General features: G+C 37.5%; 1 protein-coding gene across 4 annotated transcripts in view; it reads left to right on the top strand.

Annotated features, from left to right (window-relative positions):
- Ssh2 (slingshot protein phosphatase 2) overlaps positions 1–18,275 on the top strand; it is a 222,541-nt gene that overhangs the window by 133,633 nt on the left and 70,633 nt on the right. For all 4 annotated transcript variants that reach the window (XM_070027392.1, XM_070027394.1, XM_070027393.1 and 1 more), the window contains one exon: positions 15,321–15,424. In XM_070027392.1, the coding sequence (XP_069883493.1) occupies positions 15,321–15,424 (104 nt within the window). The remainder of the gene's footprint in view (positions 1–15,320; positions 15,425–18,275) is intronic.

Genomic DNA, 18,275 nt, shown 5'->3' with positions numbered 1-18,275 from the left:
ACATGAGGGCAAATATATAATGAGTTTTAGCTTTCTTTTCTCTCCAACTTGTTTTAAACATATAGAAGTTAAATTTGCTCGTTGGTTATTGTGATTTGTATGTTTTCCTTATTTGAAATTTCATTGCTTTATATTGCTCTTTAGATTATTACAAAATACTTCCTAATAATGGCTCTGTAGTTCTCTGATTTCTTACAATCATTTTTTGGAAAGTAAGGAATAATTTTCTGAATCATTGCTTTATAAACTTACCTTAAAATGTGCATTTATTGAATTTCAAAAGAATAAACTGGTAACACTGGATTGGACATCAAGAAACCCCAGTACATTAAAGTTGCAAGGAACAGTAGGAGGGACGTTTTATCTGTGGTGGTGGTACAATTCTATAATGATTATGGAAGGAGAAAGAATATAGAAAATAAGGAATAGCAGAGTTTTATTTTTATTGGTGTCTTGGGCTTGAACTCAGATTCTAGGCACAGTCTCTTAGTTTTTTCACTCAAGGCTGGTACTCTTGAGCCACTCCTTCACTTCAGGCTTTTTTGATAGTTTGTTAGAAATATGTCTCACAAACTTTGCTGCCCAGCCTGGCCTTAATACTTGATCCTCAGATTTCAGCCTCCCAAGTGAGCGAGGATTACAGATATGAGCTACCAACACTCAGCTTCAAGTTGGTATTTTTTTGCTGTTGACATTATGTACCAACAATGTTGAGTGACATTTTTTCTTAGTTTTTACTTCTTAAAGAAAAAATACTTCACCTCTAAAACTATAATATTGAATAAAGTTCTTTTTTACAACCATACATTTTTTGAAGATGACACTGAGAAGAATTTTTTTTAATATGTGGGAAAATAATTTTATTTTACCACAGCTGGTCTCTGAGGGACTTTTAAGAGAGTGTTGGGGGGAAAAAAGAGTTTGTGCTAGAAAATAACTTCATTTTTCATTTTGTTAGCCTAGGAAGGTAGAGAGCAACTATAGAAAAGATTGGCAAGGAAATTTTTTTTTTTGCGGGGGGGGTCTGGTCGTGGGACCTGAACTCTGGGCCTGGGCACTGTCCCTCAGCTCTTCAGCTCAAGGCTAGCACTCTACCACTTGAGCCACAGCCCACTTCTGGCTTTTTTCTTTTTGCGTATGTGGTGCTGAGGAATCGAACCCAGGGCCTCATGTATACAAGGCAAGCACTCTACCACTGAGCCACCTTCCCAGCCCCTGGATTGAATTTTTGTAGCCAATAAATTTTGAATAATTACTTGCAAAGCTCTTCCTGCAAAGGCAAAGTAGTCATCAATGATTACTATCTCCTAGTATTTCCTTCGTAGTCTCCTCTTTAATTGAATTAAATATGGCTGATTTATACAGGATGTTGCAGAAATTCTATGTATCTTCTAGGGTTGTCATGAAATATTGTGGTTCTTCATTGTTCTCTTTAGTACCACTCACTGGGTAAGACCAGATGCCTTGTCATAAGGATATTCAAGCAGTCCAGTGGAGAAATTTATATGGTAGAGATATAAGGGCTCCTTTCACAGCCACATAAGTGGGTTATCTTGGAAGCAGATCCTTCAGCCCCATCAAGGCTTTAGATACTGTAACCTCATAATAGACCTTCAGCCAGAACTATCCAGCTAAGTTAATCTTCTGTTCTCAGAGGCTGTGTCAGGTGATAAATGTTTTGAGTTTTACTATTTGTTGTTGTTGCATTAGGCTTATAAGTTTTAGGATACGTTGTTATTCATATATAGACAACTAATCAGGAAGTTGTCAGCCTATAGGGTAGTAGCATCCAGAAGAATATGAAGAGAGTAAGAAAGTAATTGATAATGAAATGGATGATAGACAACATCATAGTTTAAAAATTGACAGAAGAATAAGAACTAACAAACAAGAATGTGAAAGAATATTAAAAATGTAAGAGAGGGACTGAGAATGGGACTTAGTGCTCTTCTAGCATACATGAAGCCCTGGGGTCAATTCTTCAGTACTACATAAACAGAAAAGGCCAGAAATGGCACTGTGGCTCAAGTGGTAGAGTGCTAACCTTGAACAAAAGAAGCTCAGGGACAGTTCCCAGCCCCTGAGTTCGATCCCCAGGACTGGCAAAAATAATATTATTATTAATAATAATAATGAGAGAGTGTCATAAAGATAGAAAATTGTCAGTAATATAAAGCAAGATAAGGACCTTTTTAAATGTCCATTGATTTTAAAAGCAGAAAAAAATCACACTTGCAGTACATTGGAAAACAAAATACAGATTTTTATCTGGAGATATTGAAACCCTCTAACACCTGCCCTGTTGGCTTGATCTCATATTCTATCACTCATTGTTGACTTACACTGACTTTGTTGTTTCCCAAATCAGCCAATCACACTTCCACCTTAGTGGCTTTACATTTGTTCTTTCCTTTGCCTTTAATGTTCTTTGCCCATACAGCCAGATAGCTCCTTCAGGAAGTAGAAGTTCAAATGTCACCTTATTAGAGAGACTGACCATACTTTATAAAACAAATGCACAGCAGCATTCCCTGACAGCTTTTTACTGTTTTGCTCTGTTGTCCTTTCTACCACATGACATCTAATGTAGCAGCATCTGGCTAGTTGTTAGATGGGAATGTATATTCAACGTTTCTGATTTTTTAAGCTGGAATTTCTGGTTTTTAAATACAATTAGTTGTCAGTGAATTTGTTTTCAAAGCACTAAAGATTAATCTGTCTGGTTTAAAGGCAGCTGGTAGGGTAGGGAAAGGTAGGATAAAGTAGAGCAAGGTAGGATAAGGTAGAATGGGATTGCTGCAAAGGATACTGAACTGAAATGCTCAGAAAGGTATAAGGTGAATTCAGTGTCTTAGATGCTAAGTGGAAAGGTCTCAGAAAAGTAGAACTGATTTGCTAGTGTACATCAGATGTTAAATGAAGAGCCGAAAGTTAAATCCTGTGGTTTTTTCTGGTGGTTGACACCTGTAATCCTAGCTACTCAAGAGGCTGATTTGAAGATCATGGTTCAAAGCCAAGCCAAGACAGAATAGTCCATGAGACTCTCATCTCTAATTAATTAATAAAAAGCCAGAAGTGGAGCTTCCAGTGGCTCAGGTGGTAGAGCAACAGCCTTGAGTGGAACTCAAGTGAGAGTTTAAAAAAAAATCCTTATAGTCTGTGACCTTTAGATCCCATCACTTGGGAAATGACTGAATTTCAGAGGACTGATGAGACAGAAGGAAGATGTAAGTGAGGTGACGCTTAGTGGTACACATCTGTAATCTCAGTACTTGGGAGGCTGAGGCAGGAGGATCACAAGTTGGACACAGCACATGGTCTACATAGCAAGCTGTCTCACACCAAGAGGATGGCCATGGGTAGGGGAAAAAAATGACAGGGAAAGAAAATGGAGATAACAAGTGTAGAGTTTGTTTTAAAGAATTTCAGTAATGAAGAAAACTCAGAATATGAAACATTTTTGCGGGGGGGGGTACTTTATGAGAGGTTGGACTTGAGCATATTTCTAGCCTGGAGAAAAGATGTTACCAGGGAGATAAAACTGGGCGATTAGAGAATGGGGGTCAATAACACCAGATTGTCCTCTCCCATTGGGGAAAAGCAGGTGAGAGTAATTGGGAGAAAGTACATCAGCTAGCTCCCATTTTCATGGTGTTGTAGAAGGCCATGTTAACTGGAGAATGTACAGATGTAGGAGTTGTGATAGGATTGGGGGGTCGGGGCGGGGTTTGGAATTACATAGAAGAGAATGAGTGAGAAGCTGTCCAAAGGTGTTAAGTGTCCAGCTGAGTTAACTCAGCTGTCTTCTCTGACATCTTTGTCACTGAGACGGTAAATAAGTGCTATGGCATCCAGACTTGTGGTTTCAGTATCTACTTCAGTGTTAGGTTTTCTTTCTTTCATTGTTTCAGTATATTTATTGAATATCCATTTAGGTATCCAGAACTACATTAGACATTAGAGAAATAAACAAGGTAAAGTTTCTGCTTTCAAAGTGTTGATTTGCTCAACAGGTACTCATCAAATCCTATGATTTTAAGTTCTAGTATTATGAAGGAAAGCAGGAGCAAGAAGACTAAATTGCAGGGAAACTAATTAGAAGATAAGATATGACACTGGGTTGGTTAGGAAAGAGAAAACTCAAGAGGTTGGTAGCTTAGAAAAAAATTTGAGGACTCAAATGTAATTAGGGGTTTCCCTCTGGTTGAGGAAAGGAGTAAACACATGGGGGTCACAAGAGGGCTTATTATTGTAGGAAGTTTTTGTTTTGTTTTGTTTGTTGCGGGGGTGTGGGAGACTATAGCTTTTGAGAATTTTTTGGTTTTTTTTTTTTTGGGTCCGGTCGTGGGGCCTGAACTCTAGGCCTGGGCACTGTCCCTCAGCTCTTCAGCTCAAGGCTAGTGCTCTACCACTTGAGCCATAGCGCCACTTCCGGCTTTTTTCTTTTTGCTTATGTGGTGCTGAGGAATTGAACCCAGGGCCTCATGCATGCAAGGCAAGCACTCTACCACTGAGCCACCTTCCCGGCCCAGCTTTTGAGAATATTTTTAACTGGATCCCTTTCCACAGAGCTTCCTGTACATTGGGTATATAGTTAGATGTTTGGAACTTGAGCAGCCCACAAGCCAATATTGAGTCTGACAATTGCCAGACACATACACCCCCCAAAAAATAGTTAAGGCTAAAAAGAAGACAAAACCGGTTACCATTAATCTTCAGAATATAAGGATTGTGAATAATGAAAAAGTTAAGAGTGAATAAAATTTTTATAAACATCCAGAAGGAATTAACACTTCTCAAAAGACCTTTTCTTGACCCTCTACAGAAAGAGATGACTCAGCAGTGTCACGAAAAGGAAAGTTAATGTTGGTAAAGCTACCAGATTAATCCCTCTCCAAAGATTAATAGGTATTTTAAACAAAGTTCAATTTCTGAAATCAAGTCTTTCAAGATTTCATGCCTTTCAAAGGGATTTGAAAATTTCTGTTTCAAGAGAGGGTCTTTGAAGATCAGATGAGAAATTTGGGGACAAAGCTATTGAATGTTCATCTATATGAAAAATAAAATTCCAATAGAGCCAGCTGACTCACACCTATAATCCTAGCAATTCTAAAGGTTGAAAATGGAAGGATCACAACTGAAGGCAAGCAGAGGCAGAAGAGTTCTTGAGACTGTATATCAAAAATAATAAACTGGGTGCCAGTAGCTCACACCTGTAATCCTAGCTATTCAAGAGGCTGAGGGTTGTGGTTCAAAGCCAGCCTGTGAAAGAAATCTAAGACTCTTTATCTCCTATTAACCTCCAAAAAGCTGGAAGTGGAGCTGTGGCTCAAGTGGTAGAGTGATAACCCTGAGTAAAAAAGCTAAGGGATGGCAAACTCCAGTAGCTGAACAAAAAATAAAAATAACCAGCAATAAACACAACTGGAGGCTTGAGTGTGGCTCAAGTGGTAGAGGTCCAGCCAGCCTAGCAAACTCAAGGCACTAAAGTTCAAGTTCCAACACCATACACACAAAAAAATTATAATAAGGATCAGGGTGAAAGGAGGTTGAGCAAGATAGAGAATAAATAGATGATAACAACAGGATGTCAAAAGGTAACAAGAATTAAGTAGACTATGACCTGAAATTCAAAAGAGGCTTTTCCAAGGGTAAAACAAAAATGGTATGACTCTTTGGACGAATATTTGAAAGCCTAACTTGCATTCCTTCTGCAGGTGTGTTTTAAATACCTGGGAAAGCATTTGTTGAATTATACACACAAAATTATTTTTTAATGTTGAAGTTGTTCTTACTTTCCTTTTTATTCCTACCTGTTACTTTAAATTTAAAGTTAACTAATGTTACGCATATCTTTGGTAACAAATATACTTAACATTTTAAATACTGGGAAAGAACTGTTCAGGATTATTTACTTTTGAATTTAGACAACCTTTAACATTTTTTTTCTTTCAAAAGGAAAGTATTTGAATCTAGAATTTAGGAATGAGAAACTTCATTAATTCAGCCTGTAAGGAACATGAGCTTCTTTGATCTGAAGTAGAAGACTTTCTCAAAAACTGAACCTTCTACCACTATTACTCACCAGAAGTCTGGATACTTGTGTATTGAGATCAGTTCCTTCATGGGCATCTACTTTTTTGTCTGTTATTATTTGAGAGGATATGTCTGGATGTCTCACAAGTGAGCTAAATTAGACCCTCCTGCTACCATTTGAAACCCTGCTCTAGACCCTTTCTTTCTTTTTTTTTTTCCAGTCCTTATACTTGAACTCAGGGCCTGGGCCTGGGCCTGGGCACTGTCCCTGAGCTTCTTTTGCTCAAGGTTAGCACTCTACCACTTGAACCACAGTGCCACTTTTGGCCTTTTCTGTTTATGTGGTACTGAGGAATCAAATCCAGGGCTTCATACGTGCTAGGCAAGCACTCTACCACTAACGCACATTCCCAGCCCTCTAGACCCTTTCTTGATGATACTTTTAAAATCCAAACCAAAAGCTAAACAGTTTTATTTCCTGAAAGAAGGTCATATGGGTGTGTGACCAGATAACAACTATAAAGAAATGCTCTTGGTCTCTGAGAAAACTAAAGAGGAACCAAAAACTGGCAGGCTATTTTACATTATTATAATTATTTTTATTCTTATTTTGTGATACTGAGGTTTGAACTCATGGTCTCATGATTGGGAGGCTGAGTTCAAATGCTAGCACAACCCAAAACAAAAAAAGAATGAAAAATTTTGCCTCATGGGAATATGTCTCAATCTTTTTCCACTCAGACCTTAACTTTGTTTTCAGGATGCTCTGGAAAATGGATTAAAATTTTCAGCAGGCTTTGCAATGAAATCCTGCCTTTGTTCTTTTAGGTGAATTGACCAGATTTTTTTAAAAATAGGGTATCACTCTGGCCAAGTTATCCTGCATCTTCCTTCCTCTGACTCCTTAGTGCTGGGATTATAGACATGCTCCATCATTTCCACCTGATAAAATGTGTTTTTTTTTTTGTTTTTTGTTTTGTTGTTGTTGTTTTAATTTAATTTATTTGTGAACATACTGTACAGAGGAGTTACAATTACATGGGCAGGATAATGCGTACATTTCTTACCAAGCATTGCAGCCTCCTCCTTTGTTTACCCTTCACATCCCTTCCCAGCCTCCCCCCTCCCCCCCAATCCCAATTAAAATGTGTTTTTAACTGCTATTTGCTTCATATTATTAGGAATGCAGCATGTTCAAGGTGTTCATTAAAACTAACATGAGATAAATAGTTAAATTGCTATTTTAGGAGCTGAATACCAGTGGCTCATATCTATAATCCTAGCCTTTCATGATGCTGAGATCTGAGGATCACAGTTACCAGACAGCCCTGGCAGAGAAATTTTAGAGACTCTTTTCTCCAATTAACCAGCCAAAAGCAGAACTGGAAGAGCGCAAGTGATAGAGTGCCAGCCATATAAGGAAAAGCCAAGCAATAGCTCAGAATTTAAGCCCTAGTACTGATGTGCACATTCACGTACATGTGCACACACATGCTTCTCTGGTGTCAGATGGCATAGTGGCCTATTCTGGACTCTACTGCTAATAATCTGTGAGATTTGGAGCCAAAGATTAAATTCAAAGATTAATACAAAGATTATCTGTTTGTAAGCTCAGAAATGAATTTTAACAATCTAAAGCAAAATACTTGTCAGAGTATGTCAGAAGTCACTTAATGAATGAGAGGGTGAAGGACCAGGCTCAGAGAACAAAGCCAGGATAAGGAAGGCCATGGAGTAGGAACAGACTGGCACAGACCTGTCCATTCTCCCCACAGTGAATATGACTATATCCCTCCATGTCTCTCTTTCATTTCACTTGTCTAAGATTAACAGTCCAAAGGAATATTTTTAGTAGGCAAGACATAAACCACATTGACTTCCCCCAAAGCCCTTTTCAATTCCAAAGTTGAAGACCACCAAGTCCACTTTCAGTAGATTTTACAAAAGAAAAAATAGTGTAATATTAGAAAAGAGTACTATAATTACTAGATAGCCACAAATAGTGAATGTTAAACCAGATATGTCTCATCTATAAAAATTGGAAGATTGAATTGTCTAGTCAACAAGGGAAACTTGTTGGGTTTTTGTTGTTGTTGTTGTCAGTCATGGGGCCAGAACTCTGGGCCTGGGCACTGTCCCTGAGCTCTTCAGCTCAAGGCTAACTCTCTACCGAGCCATAGCACTGCTTCCAGCCTTTTCTGCTTATGTGGTACTGAGGAGTCGAACCCAGGGCCTCATGCATGCAAGGCAGGCACTCTACCACTGAGCCACCTTCCCAGCCCCAGGGGAAAGTTCTTTGTCAAACATTTCTAAGATAATTATGGTTAAGGAAAAATAACACAGTAAGATTTTATCAGTAAATGGATATTGGGAATAAACAACGGGAAGTTTCTTCAGGGTTTTCTTTTTTGTTTTGTTTTCATTTTTTGTTTCTGCCTCCCACTTATGGCTTATAGGGAAAAGACCAGGAAGGTTAATTTTGATTAAAATTTGTTTCATATGTTTAAACAAACTTCTTTTTTTCCTTCTATTATAGAAAAATAGGAAAAAGAGAAAACAAATAGCTACATCTAAGTCTAGGTGTCCTGGGCATTGAACAACAATTTTAAGCAAATTAACTAGTACTAAAATGGTTGTAAAAACTAGAATCCTAAACACTGCTCTGCTCTACTAGTAATTGGTCTACTAACATGCCCCAGCCTCTGCTTATATGCTGATTAAGAAAGAAAGAATTCCACTGTCTGTCTGGGAATTAATACCTCAGGGCAGATGGTTCCAGGTATGCCTTGCCATTCTAATACTATCAATTGGTTGTTGAGCAGTGTATGGTGGGTGGGAAATTAAAGAACAGTATAAACTTTGGTTTGGATTTTTCTCCTACTTTAAATTTCTTTAGGAATACAAAATCAATATTTCTCATTAACTAGAAATGTGTTTTTGACTGTTTTGCAATCAAATTTCATACATCAAGGCACAAAACCTTTTTCCTTTTTTTTTCAGCTTAGCCCTGCTTTTTTATAGGATCCTGTAATGATAGCTCTGTAATTCCTTGGCCTCTAGTCTGATATTTGAAACTCATAATGATAAACTTTCCCTTGTTGTGGTATAGTCATACTAGACAGGTCCATGAATTCATTTCCACTTAGTGGGATTGCCAAAGCTGTCTGGTACCTTGAATTGGAAAACTGAACAACTAAACAGGGAAACCTGGATATATGGGATATATTTGAAAGTTTCCTCTAAATGAGTATTGTTTGTTTGTCATAAGATGTTACTATAGCAACTAGTCTGCCTTTGAACTTGAATTTAAGATATTCTTGCTTTAGCTCCCCAAGTGTTGGGATTACAGGCATGTGCCACCATGCTAAGCTAGATGAATATTCTTTAAGGCAAAAATGTAGAAGTTCAGATTATATACATGTGATTTTTTTTTTCTGACTAGTATTTAAGCTTGTACTCAGGGCCTTACCCTCATCAACTTGCTTGAATACCCTAGTGTTCTACTACTTGAGCCATGCCTTTTCTGGTTAATTGGAGATGGAGTTAGTATTTTTCTGCCTAGGTTGCCTTTGAACTGTGATCCTCTAGATCCGATTCCTAAGTAGCTAGGATTACAGTTATGAGCCACCAGAACCTGGCTTGTATGTTTGAATATAACATAACTGCCAGGCAACTCATTTTGTGGGTAATAGATTGTGTATAGCTGATAATACACAATAATTTACCTGTAAGTTTTGCCTTCAGACAGAAATACCAAACATACCAAGCATTTGGCATTAGAAACTCTGTAAACATGAAAATCTGTTTCCTTTATTTTAATCTTGAAATAATGTTTACTTTCTGAAACTTGCTTTCTTATTAAATTGTCTGTTTCTTCTTGTGTATGTTGCTCGTAAAACAGTAGACTTTCTACTCAACTGAGATTCAGCCATTTGGCCAGGTGTGTTGTTGCTTTGTTTTGCTCCCTTGACCTTCCTGCTGGTCATGGATGATCACCTACACAGAACACATTCCCCAAAGATTATTCCAGCCTCCGAATAGCTAAGTGTTTTCTTCCCTTCTTTGACTTTTCCTTCTATATGCTTTGCCTGAGACAAAACTACTACCATTTAACAAACATAATGTTTTAGGAAGTGATTTTGATCAGAAGGGATTGGCACAGTCTTCCCCAAAGAGTACAGTCAATTCTCTTTTCCTCCATTTTTGAGGCTGAATTGCTACTGTTACTATCAGCAAAGATTAGAGTTCTTAACAATCCAGCCCTAGTAGATTCATCTCTGAGCCAGATGTTCTTCATTCTCCTCCACGTAGTCTTTCTGTTTTTGACCTTGATGGTGTAGGAGGAGAGGGGGAAGATAAGAAGACTTGAAATCTGAATGGATGTCAGTCCTTTACTCTCAATCTACTTTTTTTCTATTGAAAAGCACTGTAAGGAAGTTATTGTATTTCATATACTAAAAACTATTTCCTAAAATTAGAATAGAGGGAAGAAAAGATACTGTAGGAAACAAAATGTACTTATTACCTGACTCATATAATTGTAACCCTCTGTATCTTTATAATAACAATAAAATAAGTAATTTTTTAAAAATTAAAACAATATAGAAAAAGTGATTCAGAACATGAGCTTTTAAGTCAGATCTTAGTTTCGGCCCTTGTGCTGAGGCTTACTAGCTGTGCATCCTTGGGCCAGCCCCTCAGTATCTGAATATAAATTAGACATAAAAATAATTCTTATTTCGTAGGTGTGTCATAGAAGACAAAATTAACTAAGTATTCATACCTAAGGACATAGTAGAATCTGGTTGGCTTTTATTAGCTCATTTTCACATATGTTTCCAGAGGTGACTCCTTGTTGAGCAAGTGATTTTATAGCATATAAAAAAACAGACCTTCTTCCATATGTTCTGCAGAGACTCAGGAGAACTTCTCTATTACTGTTAGAAAGGTAACCCTCTAAGTGTTTTTTTCTTATCAAGGAGCTAATTGTTCTGTCTTTAAATCAAAACAGTAGTATCTTCTTTTCTTGTTTCTTCCTTGATTTAGGGATTCTTAGGTTCTTTCAGGACCTAAACTCTAAACTTGAATCTCAGCTGGTCCACCTAAACTCTATTGGTTGTGGATTTTGTATTTATTTGACTTAGGCATATGGAATCATATACAATCCCTTTATAGAATTTATTGGAGAAGTCCTGTTTCTGGGCCAGACAAAAGAACTAATCAATTCTGAAAAATTGGACAAGTTTTTCCCTGCCTTTGTAAAAAGATTTTTAATTAGAGAACAGCTCTGTCAATTGATTCTTCAGGCAAGTGTTTCAGAAAAGCTGATACTTACATAAGTAAATCTCTTCCTATTCTGGTAATATATACTTTTTTAACCTTGTACTGTAGTAATGACTTTTGGGGGTTAGGAGTTTTTTGGGTGGTCCTGGGCCTTGAACTTGGGGCCTGGGCACTATCCCTGAGCCTCACTGTGCTCAAGGCTAGTGCTCTGCCATTTGAGCCACAGTGCCACTTTGGCTCTTTCTGAGTAGTTAATTGGAAATAAGAGTCTCATGGACTTTCCTGCCAGGGCTGGCTTCAAACCGCAATCCTCAGATCTCAGCCTCCTGAGTAGCTAGGATTACAGTCAGACTTGAACCACTGGTACCTAGCTATGACATTAAATTTACATGTAATTTTATTCATAAACAAACAAATCATTTAATTTTCTAATTGAAAGATCCTCCTGAACTATAAAAGTGGTGAATTTTATTTTTATTTCCATTCCACTGTGCTTCCTTTTCTTTTTTTTCTTTCTTTTTTTTTTTTTTTTTCTTTTGTGCCAGTCCTGGGGCTTGAATTCTGAACCTGAGCTCTGTCCGTGAGCTTTTGTGTTCAAGGCTACCACTCTGCTACCACTCTCCACTTCTGGCTTTTGGGTGATTAATTGGAGATAAAGAATCTCACAAACTTTCCTTCCCAGGCTAGCTTCAATCCATGATTATCAAATCTCAGTCTCCTGAGTAGCTAGGATTACTGGCATTCAATTCATACCATTTTTAATAGCATGTATATAGCTTTGGATTTTTCTCTAGTGATGATAGGGGATTTATGTAATCATCCATATTTTAATTCCTGGTCTTCTTTTGACCAACAGTATGGCACTCTTGTGATGACTTAAGGATTGTAATCTGGAACCATAGAATAAAGAACATTCAGGCTGGGAATGCGGCTTAGTGGTAGAGTGCTTGCCTAGCATTCATGAAGCCCTGGGTTCGATTCCTTAGTACCACTTAAACAGAAAAGGCCAGAAGTGACACTGTGGCTCCAGTGGTAGAGTGCTAGCCTTGAACAAAAGAAGCTCAGGAATAGTGTCTAGGCCCTGAGTTTAAGCTCCAGGACTAGCAAAAAATAAAGTAAAAGTAAAAAATAAAGAACATTTATTCTATCACTGGGCTTTTGTCTGCTTGTCCCTCTTTAGGAGTTTATGTCACATCATCCAGCTGGGTCTAAGGTATAGTTTGTTCTTTCACTAGAGCTTACTGAGATTTGTGTAAATGATCTAAATATAAAGGCCTTATTTCCCTTGTACTCTATATAGAGTGTCACTCCTTATCTTACTTTATAATCAGGATTTTTAAGATTCCAGGCAGCTTTCAATTAACCAAGGGCTCTTATCCTCTGCCATAGCCCTCAGCTTGTAGAAGCACTACATACACTTGGAAGAACACATTTAGCTGTGCTTAAAGCAAAGAATTTACTTAGATATGCTTTATTTAGAGTATAAGAAATAAAGACAGAATGATATTACAGAACTCCCAAAACCAGGAAGTTAGTTTTTAAACTACTGTTAGTCAAAGAGAAACTGGCTCTGTCTCACAAAAGGAATGAATGAAGTATGCTTGGCTATTTTAAGCTCTCAACAAATATACTTCTTTTGTCGATACAGATAACTGCTTATTTACTGGAAACCAGTGTGCCCAAAGCTGTTATTTTGCCTGGTGAATAGGTAGAATATTAGCCCTATTTTTTCAAAACTATTTTCAGTTAGTAAAACAGATAGTTGCTGTATTGGCAGAAGTGTGAATTTCATTTCCTGTCTGTGGTGTACCCCTCTCATCCTGTCACTCAGACATTTTGTTTTAGCCTGTTCCCGTAATGTGAGTGAACAGTGACCCATAGCACAGTGGTATGTGCACACCACGGATGTAACAAGAGACAGGGCTTGTGCAACAGACCACAAGAGAGCAATTCTTTATTTAAAGATGAAAACAAAACAAAATCAAAACAGCCCCTCCCAGCAAGCATGCAATTTTTTTAAAGTAGTGTCTGTAGATCCTTATGTTTTGTTTTGTTAGAAGATCTGTTCTAATCTATTTGGCAATTTACCTTAAAAGCTTTTTCCACCTTACGCCACTTTATTCAAGGATAAAATTGAGTCAGCAACTGACAGCATTACAGAGGTGATTTAAGTTCATAAAGTGATGTTAATTCATCATAAACAATTTTTGTGCCAGTATTGGGGCTTGAATTCAGGACATCAAGCTCTCACTGGGCTTTGACATTACCGCTTGAGCAATGCCTCTAGTTCCAGCTTTTTGCTGGTTAATTAACGTTAAGTGCCTCAGGGATTTAGCTCCTCTAAGCCTAGATCCTAAGATATCAGTTTCCTGAGTAGCTAGGATTACAGGCATTATTCATTTTAATGTGGTGAGAATTAAATTCTTAAATATATTTAAATTTTTTAAATACCATGGTAATTGTACATATTTATGCTGTAAAATATGATTTTAATACATGTATATAATATTTAATGACCAAATCAAGGTAACTAAGATATCTCTCACCTCAAACAATTAACATTTCTTTGTTCTGTGAACATTCAAAATCTTCTAGCTAAACTGAAATGTGCAATTGTTGTCAACCATAATTACTGCACTATGCTATAGAACTTATTAAAGTAACTCTTCACGGGCTCCTATGGCTCATGCCTGTAAAACTAGGTACTCAAGAGGCTGAGATCTGAGGTTCATGGTTCAAAGCCAGACTAGTCAGGAAAGTCCATGAGACTCTTAACTCCAATTAACTACCCGAAAACCAAAGTGGTACTGTGGCTCAAGTGGTAGAGCACTCACCTTGAACTGAAGAGCTCGGGGCCAGCGCCCAGGCCCAGAGTTCAAGCCCTACAACTGACAAAAAAAAAAAAAAAAAAAAAAAAGAAAAGAAAAGAAAAGAAAAAAAATGAAGTAACTCTTTGTATATAGCTGTACCCTGTATAGGCATCAACATCCTGTCTACATCCTCTCCTCTCCCACATCTTTCTTAAAATGTTCAGCTAAGGGGCTGGGCAGGTGGCTCAGTAATAGAGTGCTTGCTTTGCATGCATGAGGCCCTGGGTTCTATTCCTTAGTACTACATAAGCAGAAAAAGGCAGAAGTGGTGCTGTGGCTCAAGTGATAGAGTGCTTAGCCTTGAGCTAAAGAGCTCAGGAATGGCACCCAAGCCCAGAGTTCAAGCCCCATGACTGACAAAAAAAAAAAGAAAAATGTTCAGCTAATAATCTAGTGTGGTATACCTTTTAAACACTAATTTTTGTACACTCTGGATCAATTGTAACTAAATGTTAAAATGTTTCTCCAGTCAAAATTATTGATAACTAGATCTAATAATAACTAATTTATTAAGACATTACTATAAGTCAGATACCACTTTAGGTAGCCATATTCTGATTGACATTTCACAACAGCCTCATTTTATTATCCTTGTCTACAAGACAAAGAAATCTAGGCTCAAAAATATTTACTCAGGAAGCAGCAAAGCTTCAGATTAAAGGAGCTTGATTTGAGTGTTTGTGTTGAACCTTTAAATCTAACTACTACCATGTAGTATATACAGAATATTCTAATTTTGTTTTAGAACATTTTCTTTACAGTAGCTAACAGTATACAATAAGCAGAGTCACTTCTGATTTTGTATTACTTCATTTTAAGAAGTTGGGGGCTGGGAAGGTGGCTCAGTGGTAGAGCACTTGCCTTGCATGCATGAGGCCCTGGGTTCGATTCCTCAGCACCACATAAGCAAAAAAAAAAAAGCCGGAAGTGGCACTGGGTTCCAGTGGTAGAGTGCTAGCCTTGAGCTGAAGAGCTGAGGGACAGCACCCAGGTCCAGAGTTCAGGCCCCACAACCGGACCCAAAAACGAAAACAAAGAAGTTGGAACTTTGGAAAATAATCCTAAACTGGGTCTTCATCCTCTAATTTTGCTCCTTAAGTAATTATGTTCTTTTAACTTTTCTCCTTATAGCATCAGCGAGAGCTTTTTAACTGTCAAAGGTGCTGCACTTTTTCTACCACGGGGAAATGGCTCATCCACACCACGAGTCAGCCACAGACGCAACAAGCATGCAGGTAAAGCTGCGCATAAACCATTCTTTTCTCAACTACTTTGGCTTTTGTTTTTTTAAAAAACAAAAAACTCATTATCTTGCCCATGTAATTGTAACCCCTCTGTAGAGTATTTTCACAATAAAAAAAGACAAAAACAAAAACAAAAAACTGAATCCTCAGTTTCCAACAGTGAGATAAAGTGTTATCCTATGCTGTAGTCACTTTCTTTCATTCTCCCAGACTGTTATTCTAGCACTTAGTAGACAGAATATCTTACACATAGCAATTTTTTGTTGGAATAATTAGGAGGAGGTATAGAAATACTCTTCAACCAAGGAATTAGTATATCACATATTAAAATACCTGTTCTTAGGACCAAGCCTGGTTGTCTATACCTGTAATCCCAGCACTCAGGAGGCTGAGGCAAGTATATGAGTTGAAGGCCAGCTTGGGTTACATACAAGACCTGGGTTGAGTTAATAATTTTTTAATTAATTAAAATTTAAAAAAATTAAATTTTTTAAATAAATTAAAAGTTTAATGTTTTTTAAATAAAATTAAAATTTATTTATTTTATTTATTATGTGTGTATGTTGGTTCTGGGGCTTGAACTCAGCACCTGGCACTTTCCCTTAGCTTTTGTGCTCAAGACTAGCACTCTACTACTTGATCCACAGCTTTATTTCTAGCTTTCAGTGATTAGATTAGACTTTTCTGCCCAGGCTAGCTTCAGACTTCAGTCTTCAGATCTCAGCCTCTTGAGTTGCTAGAATTACAGATGTGAGCCACTGGTGCCCAGCTAATTACCTGTTCATATATGACAGTCTGCATTTTGGTTGTGTACACAATAAAAGACTAGATATTTAATTCTGGCTTTGATAAATAAGGAGTCCTCAAATAATTCTTCAGTAAAACCAGAATGTAAAACTCTGGTTTTAAAATATCCAGTAACAGTAGTGTATACATTGTTTTCCCTTACATTGGAAATTCACCTGGAATGATGAGGTTCCAAAAGACAGAATCATAGGAAATGTATTTTAGGAAGAGAAGTTCTTCATTATAGGCTATTCACAATTTAGGAAGATAACCTGATTCTTCTCTTATATCAGCAATCCTTGTTTGTGTCATTTTGAGGAAAAAAGAGAAGTCAACTTGAAGACAATATTCTTGACCAATACTAAACAAATAAGTGGTTGCTTGTCATAAATGTGCCACTTTGATGACTTTTGACCTCCTGAAGTAGAAGAAATTACAACTTACTAGGAAATTCAGTGTGTAGGTCAGAGGTGAAAGGCAGAAATGCTGAATTCTAATGAACCAGTAGCTGAGTTTAACACTAGACAATATAATTTTAACTGCTTTAGTAGCTGCACTAATTCTTGTTGGGGCCTTTATCTAGTACATTTGTTACAGATGTAGCAGACTGTAATTATAATTAATTTTGTTAGACAGTATTTTATCTCTCCATTTTTTAAGTAAATGTGAATAAATTTAAAAGTTAGCTTATGTTGTACTGTCTAAAACCTTCTTTAGCATCTACCACCAGAGATGGGGAAGGGGAAGAACGTGGAGAGGATGCTTCTCCCAAAATTTGAATACATAAAGCAAGTAGACCCAACTAAACTTTGTATTTTATCGTATCGGTGAGGATATTTATCACTTATGGTAAAAAGAAGACAAATGATTGGTTTAAATCTACCTTGACTGATTAAGATGATGGGTATAGTGCTTTGTAGAACATAATAATAAGTGGAGGAAATGTGGCTTTTAAGGTTTCTGGCCCTGGTTGGCCTTTTCTTGGGTCAAACTTCTCATTGTAATCCTAACTACTCAGAAGGCTAAAATCTGAGGATCACAGTTCAAAGCCTGCCCTCGCAGAAAAAAATCCATGAGATTCTTATTTCCAATTAACCACCAAAATGCTATAAGTGGATCTGTGGCTCAAGTGGTAGAGCTCTCGCCTTGAGCTGAAGAGCTGAGGGACAGCACTCAGGCCCAAAGTTCAAGCCTCACAACCGAAAAAAAAAAAGTATGCAAGACAGAAAAAGGATGTAAGGCATGGCTCAATGTGGAGGAATGGCCTTGCCTAACAAGTACAAGGCCCTGAGTTTAAACATTAGTACCACCAAAGAACAAAAACTTCCACACCTAACTACCACCAGTATTGTCATTTATTTCCTTTGCACTAAAAGGAAACACAAATTAAACACAAACTGAATGGACTTGATTTGTGATCCAGACCAAACTAGATGAGCAATGTAAGTATAAACACAGTTCACAAAAGCTATACTTTCACATAAAGTGAAACTGCCTAACTAAGCTCACAGAAACCGAAAGATGACGACAAAATGAAGAACAGATCTTAGACCTGCTATTTCCATGCAATGGTGCTTTCTTATGCACATTTTCACCCTTAGGATATATCTTGAGCTGGTTATCTTCTTTTAAAATCTGGGATACCTTTAAAATATCCAGATACTATTAAATAATTTAAAAATTGTATTATTGGTGTATGAATGTCTTCTAATATCTTAAAGGAAAAAGAAGCCAGGAGCTGGTGGCTCACGTCTGTAATCCTAGCTACTCAGGAGGCTGAATTCTGAGGATCATGGTTCAAAGCCAGCCTGGGCAAGAAAGTCAGTGAGACTCTTATCTCCAATTAACCACCAGAAAACTGGAAGTGGCACTGTGGCTCAAGTGGTTGAGCACTTACCTTGAGCTGAAGAGCTGAGTGACAGTGCCTAGTCCCAGAGTTCAAGCCCCAACAGGAAAAAAAAAAAAAAAGGAAAGTGATGGGCAATCTTTAGGACTGGAGATGGTGGTTCAAGTAGTAGAGTACCTACTTAGAAGCTTTTAAGGCCCTGAGCTCAAA

Source organism: Dipodomys merriami, unplaced genomic scaffold (assembly GCF_024711535.1).
Source record: "Dipodomys merriami isolate MVZ:Mamm:240054 unplaced genomic scaffold, mDipMer1.0.p SCAF_19, whole genome shotgun sequence".
Taxonomy (NCBI): domain Eukaryota; kingdom Metazoa; phylum Chordata; class Mammalia; order Rodentia; family Heteromyidae; genus Dipodomys; species Dipodomys merriami.
Note: the sequence above shows the minus strand (reverse complement) of the source record. Positions and strands in the feature narration are given on the sequence as shown.